At 32.8% G+C, this 10,971-nt stretch overlaps 1 protein-coding gene across 1 annotated transcript in view; it reads left to right on the top strand.

Moving 5' to 3' along the window:
- STXBP5 (syntaxin binding protein 5) overlaps positions 1-10,971 on the top strand; it is a 163,303-nt gene that overhangs the window by 130,655 nt on the left and 21,677 nt on the right. The window contains 3 exon segments of the mRNA XM_007453212.1: positions 2,141-2,191; positions 7,756-7,992; positions 10,921-10,971. The exon segment at positions 10,921-10,971 is cut by the window's right edge and continues 316 nt beyond it. Of these exon segments, the coding sequence (XP_007453274.1) occupies positions 2,141-2,191; positions 7,756-7,992; positions 10,921-10,971 (339 nt within the window).

The following is a 10,971-nucleotide window of genomic DNA, read 5'->3' on the forward strand; positions in this document are numbered from 1 at the left end:
ATTTTCTTGTTTTAGTTAATTGGACTATTACCATAGAATTAGAATAAAGAAATATTGGGTTGTTTACAGGTATATTAATAGCTCATCTGTGTAACATTTTACAGTTTATGAAAAAGTCATTTTATTTGTTTATTATTCATAAATAATGTTTATCAAATCCACACTGTGTGTAAGGTATTATGCCTAATGTTTTGCTTATGTCATCTTATATAATCTTCACAACTATGAAATTGTCATTAATATCTATTCCCACTTTACAGATGAGGAAATTTAAGGTTTAGAGACGCAAAGTGATTGGCCCAAGGTCACACACCTAGTAGTTGGTTGAATTAGATATAAACTCATATTTGGTCTGATTGCAAATCCAGTCCTAACCACCGTACTTTACACTTCCACATTTTACAAACTAGATGTTGAAGCTTCTTCAAGAAATGTTCGCTGTGGGCTTACTGTATCTATGTACTGGGTTTGATGAATTAGTCTTGTTCCCTATCCTGAAGTTGCTTTTAGTCTAGGGACGTTGATGCTCTCTGTGGTCCACATAACAGCAGCACCAGCATCTCCTGGGAGCCTGTTAGAAGTGCAAGAATCTGATTTCACAAGATACCCAGGTGACTGGTGTGCACATTCAAGATTTATAAGCACTTGATTAAGTTTCAGAATAACTTAATCAAATCAGAGTAGCGGGGTCTAGAGAGGCATCCACATCATCTGATTCTGAAAGAGTATCTTTAGACTGTACCTGACTGATTTTTCTCCTTCGGATATTGTATAGATATTATTTATCAATCTACGTACATTGTGCCTTTGATATTTGGTGAAAACCTCTGAATTCTTTGAAAAGTTTAATATTGCATTTTAGAAAACATTTTGAGAGGGCTATAGTATCTTCTAGGTTTAAGAGAATTGGATATTAAATACAAGAGCAGCCATTTAGATGAGATCAACCAACCATAGATTTGGCTATTTTAGTTTTCTATTACTTTTTATCTTTTAACTGAGACTGATTAAGTCTGTGTGAAAATGGGATAAGACTGATTCATATATTTGACCCATTGTTGTTATTTTTTAAAGGATGCTAATTAGATTAATGAAGCTTAGAAATAAATACTTGATTTCCCCCTATCCCTTCCCAGTTTGCCTAATGCCTCTTTCCTAACACTGGATTTGTCATTTTTTTAGATGTGGAAGTTATGTACTATGACTGGATTTCTCTTTGTTTACATGGCGCCCTTATGGACTAGCAGGGTCTGTTCTTTAAATATCTCCTAACAGTCCAAAATTTAACCCAATATACACATTCATGTATTAACAAACAAATGCTTTTTCAAAATTTCACATAGGAAGCACTATTCTGTTACGCATGCACTGCCACTAACATAATAGATATAGTTAAACACCTCCTAACTTTAAATCACTTCCTAGATTTAGGCAATAACTGATTTTCAGGATGGAAAGTGAATTTCAGTAGGTTTTTACATAGGCTTTTGTATTATTCTAGTCCAAAATAGAAGTATCTGTAGTTTATATTTTTGTAAATACTCTAATTTTAGACTGAGCACGACTTTGTTTTTTTGTTTTTTACTAAAATGTAAATTGAGTTGACATATATGAAGAAATGGATGAGCCAAATATTTTTGTGAAGTAATCAAATACTTCAATTTGATGGTAGATATAGGATGTCCTATATTCAAGAGATTTAAGTTAAAAAAGAATGAGCCTAACAGCTGTGAAGACGAGGAGCTGGAAAGATTTTATTTTATCACATACCCAAATTCAGTCTTATGCCTCTATTGTCCTTATCTGCAACACCTTCTTTCTGAGAAATGATTTTGCTTCCTTAGAAAAGCCTAACCCTTTCCTGTGAGCCTAAGAAATAATTAACAGTTAGAATTTAAAAGGCTTCCTTGAGGTGAGAGCTTCAAGCACTCAAAGGTGTTACAATCAAGTAAGTACAAACTTTTTAAAAAGTTGAAAATAAGATTTACTTTCCACCCATAACATTATTAATCATATCTTAATTATCTTAGCATCTAGACTTAGTAAGAAAAATATTCACTCCTATCTTGAAGAGCAGTTGGTATGAATGAGCATGAATCAGGTATTCTTCAGAACTTTAAAAATGCATTTTATTTTTCAGCAAAAATGTCAAGGAAGTTAAGCTTGCCTACTGACCTAAAGCCTGACTTAGGTAAGTAAAATAAATAAATGAAAATACATAGTAGTTAAACTCTCTTTAATGGGAAGACAAGGAAATCCGGAGATTTAAAATGACCATAGACTAGATTTTCATTGAAAATCAAGTTAAAAATGACTAAGTGTTGGGCTTCCCTGGTGGCACAGTGGTTGAGAGTCCACCTGCCGATGCAGGGGACACAGGTTCGTACCCCGGTCCGGGAGGATCCCACATGCCGCGGAGCAGCTGGGCCCGTGAGCCATGGCCGCTGAGCCTGCGCATCCGGAGCCTGTGCTCCGCAACTGGAGAGGCCACAACAGTGAGAGGCCCATGTACCGCAAAAAAAAAAAAAAAGAAAAAAAAAATGACTAAGTGTTTAAGGATTAATAGCCTTCAGGATGCTCTCTGTAAATTGTAAAGGATAATTATAATATAAATTTAAGCAAATCAAAATAATATATTTCCTCAGCCCTCTCATACTTTATCTAAACAAAATTTAGTGTAAGATTAAAATATGTGTGATTTTGGATTAATTTCTATTAACTGTCTGAAAACTTATTTTGAACTTTATTATTTGTAAACTTATTTTATGAGAATTTAATATTTTCAAAATAAATGACTAGTTTTCTGTATTACAGTGAATCTCATATCAAGAATCATTATTACTTTTTGACAATAATAAGGTGGAAAATATATCTTTTTCTGTAGCGCTCTCTATGCAACCTATCCATTAGGAAAGCAGAGTGAATATATTCACACATTCCTTCTGATTTATATCCAGCTCCAAAACAGCTCCCTGATACCCCAGGATAGGGACAAATGACATTTCAATAAAGACAAAAATAAGATTCCATGTAGTAAATATAAAGCAGGATTTCCATTTTAATTTTAGAATTTCTATTGCCTTTAAGTGGATAAGACGTATGACTGCATATGGATGATTTCACGGTTTGTCTTAGAAACAACTAGATTTTCTCCTTTTTATTTGCTCACCCACCTCATCTTCTCACTGTTAATTCTCTAGATTCCTTGACTATCTTCTTATGCATAATACAGACTTAGGCATTGGTCCATTTCACCTTACTGATTTTAGCATTTCCAAATCATAGTCTTATCTCAGTTATACTGATAGCATGTTATTATGAGTGAGTAGGCATAATATCTTCCACTGTCATCAGTGAAAGGTTCCATTCTTGAACATAGAAAGAACAGTTTAGTAGAACCCTGTAATACCCCTGCTGTTAAGGGAACCAGAGATAAATTCTAGAATGTTGGATAATGTATGTTTTGAGAAGAGCATAGTTCCCTTCGCTATAAAAGTGAAAGATGCCATTTGAACCCACGTGTATCTGAGGCTACCGTTAAGCATTTTTTTCCCCAACAAGAGGATCCAGAGTTTTCATCAGACTCTCAAAGATGCCCATGATTTTAGTAACACTGAATACTACTACTTAAAATGGTTTTGTGTCTTTTAGTACCTAAAAATCTGTTGAGAAAACACATGTAGAAGTACTTTTTAAATTAGTAAAAATAGGATGTCAATTACTTTTTAAAAGAATATTCACACTTATGAATTATTTAAGTAATTTAATCAAAGTGTGTGCTCTGTGCTTTTATAGATCATCTTTATTCAGTTTATCTTTTACTTGTGTGCCCATGTATCTCAATGCCCTAAGCTAATTATAACTTTGATTAATATATATGTTGAAACAATACCCATGTTGCCTCAATAATTTTCCCTTAAGTCATTGTGCTACTGAACTATTTTTTGATAGAGATTCTTAGCTGGTAATTCTTTTACATTGGCCGGAGAGTCAACGGGGAAAAACAACTATTTTTTTTTTAAAACAAACTGCCAAATGTTGCTAAAGTAGCTGAGCTGTTGGACTTTCCTGCAGCTATGGAAGCTTCTGTGAATAGAATTCACTTTTGTTTATAGGGGAATTATGCAACATTGTACTTTCACCATAGCTTCACCCTAGATTCCATGGCCCACAACTCAGGAATCATGGGCGATATTGTTAGACTGCTGATGTCACTTTTCAAGTGTCAAGAACAGGAGGCAAAATATCAAACTGTTATGTATCTTTATGTGAGTAAGTATTTTGTCCTAATTTTTACCCTGACCAAATTTACCTCTTGGCATTATGTTTTGATTGGGGGATATAAAATTTTGTTGCATAAGGCTCTGTGTGACAGGAGAGTGTGATATACACAGGTGGAATGTTGTAGGCATCCAGAGAATAACAGGAAAGCAATGATTTTATGACATGGTTGTATCACTAGAGCTGGATGGAGGCATTAATGACAATTTTTTTCTGAGTTTAGGTCGGCCAGAAAGACCACATGTTCCAGTTTTGTTTTTTTTTTTAATCTAAGCACTGAACTTCAGTGCTCAATAATAATTAAAACACTCCACTCGTATGATATTGCTGATATGACTAATCCCATGTTTATCTGGAGTTGCCTAACATGTTTTAGACTTGAACATGGGCACAGATCCAAACTCTTCCATTAACTAGCTTTCTCAGTCATTTAACCTGTCTGAGCCTCTACTTCATTATTTGTTAAATTATGGTGATAATACTTTTCAGGGTTATTATATAGATTGAATAAAATGATAAATGTAAAGTTTATGATGGTATGAAGCACATGGTAGGCCCTACTTAGTGGTAGCTATTTCATTTCTGCTCTTATTAGTAGAATGAAAATGAAAATTTCTATTCCATTTGTTAAGCTTGCCCAATTTCTAAAATTTAAGCCACAAAGACCCACAACATCTAACTTAAGAGCAGTCAGTGGTAGTTACAATTCATGAACTGCTGAAGATTCTAACTTGTTTTCAAACAGTTCTACACAGATAAAATAAGCAACCTAATTCTCTAAGTTCAGAGTTGATTCTGATTCAGTTCATTTTCCCATATTGATCTAGCCATAGGAGTTTCTCTGGCAATCTAATTTTTATAGAGAAGTCATATAATAAAAACAGTTGTAGTTTATGAATTTTGTATAGTTAAATTAGTCTATTAAATTAAAATAATGTTTACTTGGCCTATGAATTAACATTTGAAGTATAGATTGTTGTGAATCACCTATTGTAATTTTAATAGATAACAGTAAAGGTTTTCATACAGCTTAATTTATATTGAAATTTATAATATTAAATTTTCTTGTATCACTGATTTTCATTTTTATCACTAGGTCACAACTGATAATATAGGTGAATATGTCTGTTCATCTTGTTATGTGTATGTCTTATCAAAGTAACAAATATTTTTATCATTGGAAAATAAATTTTAAATTTCTGTTCTTTTACTAAAATAACTTTGGGAACATAAAGAGTTAACATTTGGAATCAATATATTACAAACTCATCCAGTAATGAGCTATTTCTTATAGAAAGTTGTTTTATTTACATTAAGTAGTTCTTTTCTACTGTGTCATAATCTGTAACAGGAAGCACAATCTCAGGCAAAAGAAAAGCATTTTTAGAAACTGTAGTTAGAAATAACCCATGCTGTTGTCATAAATAGTGGCTTTATTGTTTTCAGAAGCTAACTGTAATCAAAATTATGTAGTATATAATTATTGTTTGGGAGAATTTTTTTTAACCTATGAACCTAAATTTGATTACAAGAAGCTTTTGGGGGGTATAAGTAGGATTCAATTATGTCTTTTTTATTCAGTAAAATACAACTTAGAAGACTTGAACGTGTTTTTCATTTTTCACAACATTATGAAGTCATTTCTTTCGCAATAGCATTGGAAACATGTGATTTGAGGAATGACTTATTAGATGTGAACAGCAGAAGCTACTGGAAATTTTAATATATCCCAGTGGTGTAGCAGAAACACATTGCTTCAGATACTCCGAACTGTAGGTCTGTCATCAGCAAGTATATGTTGAATACCTTCATATGCAAGGCACTATGCCAAATTCTGCAGTGCATCAAAAGGAGAGAGCCCTTGTTCTCAAGAAATTTACAGTCACATTAGAACAAGGCCTAAGACAAGTCAGAAATAACTACAGAACAAATGTGCTATTCATGCCAGGGGGGCAGATAAAAAGCTATCAAGATTCAAAAGAGAAAAACTGTGTATGGTTTTAGGAATCAGGATAAACTTCATGAGGATGACAGTACTTGAGATGGAGAATAAACACCATCTAGATAGGTAGAGAAAAGGCAAGGGCACGAATCAGAAAGAAAATCACAAGCAAAAAAGTAGGTAAGCTCCAGGTATGTTGGAGAACATTGAATGGCTCGGTTTATTTCCCACAGTGAACTGAAGCAGAGCAGCACTCTGGCAGATAGGGCCGGGAGGGTAGGTTGAGATATTTTGTGGAGTCTTAAAAACCTGAGTAAGAGTATAAGAGGAACTGTTGTGGATTTTTAAGATAGAGGTGATAGAATTAAAACTGTACCTTGTAAAATTTAGTTGAGTTGTGACAGAACAGTGATAGAGTGAAGGTGGGGAGATCTCTTGAGAATTGTAGTCTAGATGAATGGTGATAAAGGCCTGAACATAGGGTGATGGAAGTTGATTAGTAGTGGAAAGAAGGAAACAGAAACATTAGAATAGCGTAGGACTTGGCATCCCTTCAGAGACATGTAAGTAAAGTGAAAGGGAAGGACCGAAATTGGGACTCATTTCAAGTATTGTTTCCCTAGGAGAACAGGGGTGTCATTAATATAAATAGTGCCATTAGAAGAATTTAGAGCCTTGGGGAAATGATGTATTTTGATTTTGCCTAATGAGACATAATAGGAAAAAATTTTTATAAGCCTTTGGAAATGCATTCCAAGAGAAAAGAGGCCAGGGCTTGAAACAGACTTGAGATTGGCCACAGAGAAGGTAGCTGAAGACAAGAGAGGGTTTATTAGTATAATTTACAAGTATCCCTGTCATTACAGACAGAGCCGGGTAAAGGGAATATACCTGGCATCAAGTTAAGTATGAGCCAGATACCAGTTGTACAGTTTAATGAAAAACGCCTTAGATGAACGTTGGTTACAGTTAAAATCGCATTTTGAAAAAAAATAAAGCTAAATTTTTATGGATTAAGGCTTTCATATGGACAGATTTGAAGGTAAAAAGTCCATCATACAATAAATTTGAAGGTAGAATCAGAGTACTTATAAAAGCATTTTTTTAATGTAGAAAATTGAAAATACCCACTTTCCTGATTCTATCTACTCATGAATTATATTACCAAAGGAAGAAACAGCACCATGAGAAAGGGTAGTAAGGGCTAAGATTGGAAAAGCAGCCAGGATACTAACAGAGCTGCACCAAAACCACAGAGATCATACATCCAAAAACTCACTGAACTCACTGGGATGACCTCAGCTCAGTTCTGAGAAGTGTGGATTTGTCCCTCTGTGTTTCAAATACAAGCAAAGGAAAAAATTGTTAGCATAAAAGTAAATTGTTTTTCTTGTCAATTAAAAGAAACTTAAAATTAAATATGCTGTAGATTTTATGTTTTTGCAGATTAACTATTTGGCAAAACTTATACCAAGCAAAAAACATGATATTTTATAACTTGAGCAATCTCACAACATTTTAAATCATTTCAGATATAAGAGATAATTCCTTCAGCCGATCACGGAGTTCAAGTGTAACCAGCATTGATAAAGAATCCCGAGAAGCAATCTCTGCTCTTCATTTCTGTGAAACTTTTACTCGAAAGGCAGATTCAGCCCCCTCCCCATGTTTGTGGGTTGGTACTACATTGGGAACAGTGCTTGTCATTGCACTGAACCTTCCCCCAGGAGAGCAAAGACTTCTTCAGCCAGTAATTGTGTCTCCAAGTGGTATGTATGCTCTGGTGCTATACTTCTATTGAAGGTTGGCTTTAGTATAGTTTAATAGAAGCCTTTGCTTTTCATTTTTGAATCAATCTAAGTCTAAATGGGGATAGTTATAGTCTTATGTTTTTAATTGAAGGAATACATGGAATAAGATTCCAGAATATCATTTACTTATACAGCCATTCAGGTTTTATATTTTTTAAATCCTAGAATCATGTCTAAAATGATTACTACAAAAGAAAATGAGAAAAACAAACAAACAAAAAAAACCACTGTTGTTCTGCTGCGTTCTAGGATACCTCAGAATAGTATGTTCTATAAGCAAAAGGATGGTACATATTTAGAGAAAAAACAGAAAAGTATATTTTTAAACATTATACACTTGGCTAGTTTTAATCTCTAAGTGTGAAGTCTTAAAATACATTAATTTTCTTCTTTGAAGAATTAGAAAAGGTGATTTAATAAAAAAATGTTAAGAAGAAACAATTTACAGTCTTCCTATATTGAAAATGAGATTGAATTTTATCACATGTATGTGGAATCTGATAGGTCTTGAAATAATTGAGAATTCTGGTTTCTGTTACTATTCTATGCTGATCTAGATAGAAAAAATCAAAAACAAAAACATGGTTTTGCTCACTAGTGTATTTCTTGTTTATATAGTACATTTTAACAATACTTAGAATTTAGAATTAAAATGTAAGTATGATTTCTAGTTCTACCATTTCTGAACTACCTTTACATTAAAGGAACAGTTTGATTTATTCATTCAGCTCAATAATTTACTATATACTACATACCTAGTTGTTAGAAAAAGTTACATAATGATGAATTTCTTAACCAATCTCATTTCTTATTAGTAAACAAGTATATGTATTGGAAAAAAAAACTAGAAAGATGAAAATCAAAATGTTGATAGTAATTATCACTGAATAGTGGGATTGTGGGTAGTTTTTATTCTTTTTACTGATTTGTAGTTTCTAAATTTTCTACAACAGACAGTTTGTGATAAGAAAATGTTTCCAATAAATAAAAAAGAGAGAGGGATTATATATAAATAATCTACTATTAACTATATTAAAAAATATTTAAGATTTTTCCAACTGGCAATAAAGTCAAATTAGCTGTAAATCTACTTTGATATGAAATAATTTTCATGTGTAAGAAAGAACCTTTGGGTTTCTTTTCAATGTTGGAATCTTTGAGGTTTGTTTTTAATAGGATGCCTCTTTTAAAACATAACAATGACATTTATATCATATTATCTGTATTGGAACTATGAGGAGAAGAGAGGTGTTTTCCAAGCAGGTGGGTTTCCATGCCTAAGAGCCTGAAATGGTCTATTTTGTCCCCAACTGTTTTTTGTTGTGTTTCTTTTTTTTTTTTTTTTTTTTTTTTTTTTGCCTTCAAGAGAAGAACTCAACAATTACCACTACCCTGATGGAAAACATACTATAATCCTGCCAACTATAGGACAAGCATATATTTAAATATTGGTACAGTTTTAGAAAATCCACTTACTGGGATTACTATATCTCATATATGTTCATATGGACTATAAACCATTCCCAAATTAGCAAACCGTTTAAAATAATTAAATTCTCTACTTTCCAAACCTGGACAATAGACTAACGCCAGAAGTAGCAAATGAATTGCAGGATGCCCAGTTAAATTTGGACTTTAGATAACATATTTTTTAATATAAATATGTCCCATCTTTCTCTTTGGAAAAATAATGCAGAATTTGGGACACACTTATACTAAAAAAAGTATTGATTGTATATCTGAAATTCAGATTTAACTGGGCATCCTTTATTTTATCTGGCCACCCTGCAATAGACAAAATATATAAATGTGAAGAGGAAAGGAAAATTTTGTCTTCTAAGAAAAATTTTGACAGAACACTGGGATCTCTTCCTCTTAGAAACAAAAGAATATAATATATGGATAATTTTTTGCAAACTATAAAATATAAGTATAAAGTAATAAAATATGAAAAAAATCCTCTAAAATAAAAACTGAAATGCTAAATCGGTTCTATACCCTCCATTCTATTGCTTTCCAAATCCTTAATAGTATCATTTAGCTTGCTTAGAAATGAGCATAAATCATATTTACCTATTCAAGGATATGGAGGAAAGGGAGTCCCATTAATTAAAGTAAATCAAGAAATATAATTACTCATTTAAGACTGTAAGTTGACCAAAGCAATGTCTTGAGTGTATTTGACATTTACTGGTAAATAGTTTTTTTGAAGTAATGTTTAGAAATATGTGGAAACTTTTTTTTCTCATTGACCCTGTAGATCAGTTCTGTCCATTAAAAATGCAGTGTGAGCCACATATAGTATTCTAAATTTTCTAGTAGCTGTTTTTAAAAAAGTAAAAAAAAAAAGTGAAATTAATTTTAGTAACATATTTCATTTAGCCCAGTCTATCCAAAATACTATCATTTTAGCATGTAACCAGTATTTTTATATTATTGTGGTATTTTCTTGTAATTTTTTCTTTGTACTAAGCCTTCAAATCCAGTATGTATTTCACTCTTACAACATGCCACAATTTGGACCAGCCACACTTCAAGTGGCTAGTGGCTGCCATATTGGACCGTGCAGCTCTAGATGCCATCTGCTTACTCTCATACTCAATGGTAGTACACTTGCCAGGTATGAGACCTAGTTCCAGACATCCTAGCGTTTATCTGTTTGATAGCAATTATAGTAGCACTTATTTATTTGGTAGCACTTACTGATATCTTTTTCCAGATTCAAATATCATGCTTGAAGTTGGAATCCTATCAGTGAGCCAGTGTACAATTTCGGTTCAATATACATTCTACATATTTTTGAGTGTCTAGTATGTGTCAGAGTTGGAATAAACATATCTACTGTGGGATTAAAATATTTTTTATTTACTAAAATTACAATTTTAGGTACTATATTGAGGTTAAAAGGGGCAGTCCTGAGAATGGCGTTCCTGGATT

The sequence above is a fragment of the Lipotes vexillifer genome, unplaced genomic scaffold (genome assembly GCF_000442215.2).
Source record: "Lipotes vexillifer unplaced genomic scaffold, Lipotes_vexillifer_v1.1 scaffold1161, whole genome shotgun sequence".
Lineage (NCBI taxonomy): Eukaryota > Metazoa > Chordata > Mammalia > Artiodactyla > Lipotidae > Lipotes > Lipotes vexillifer.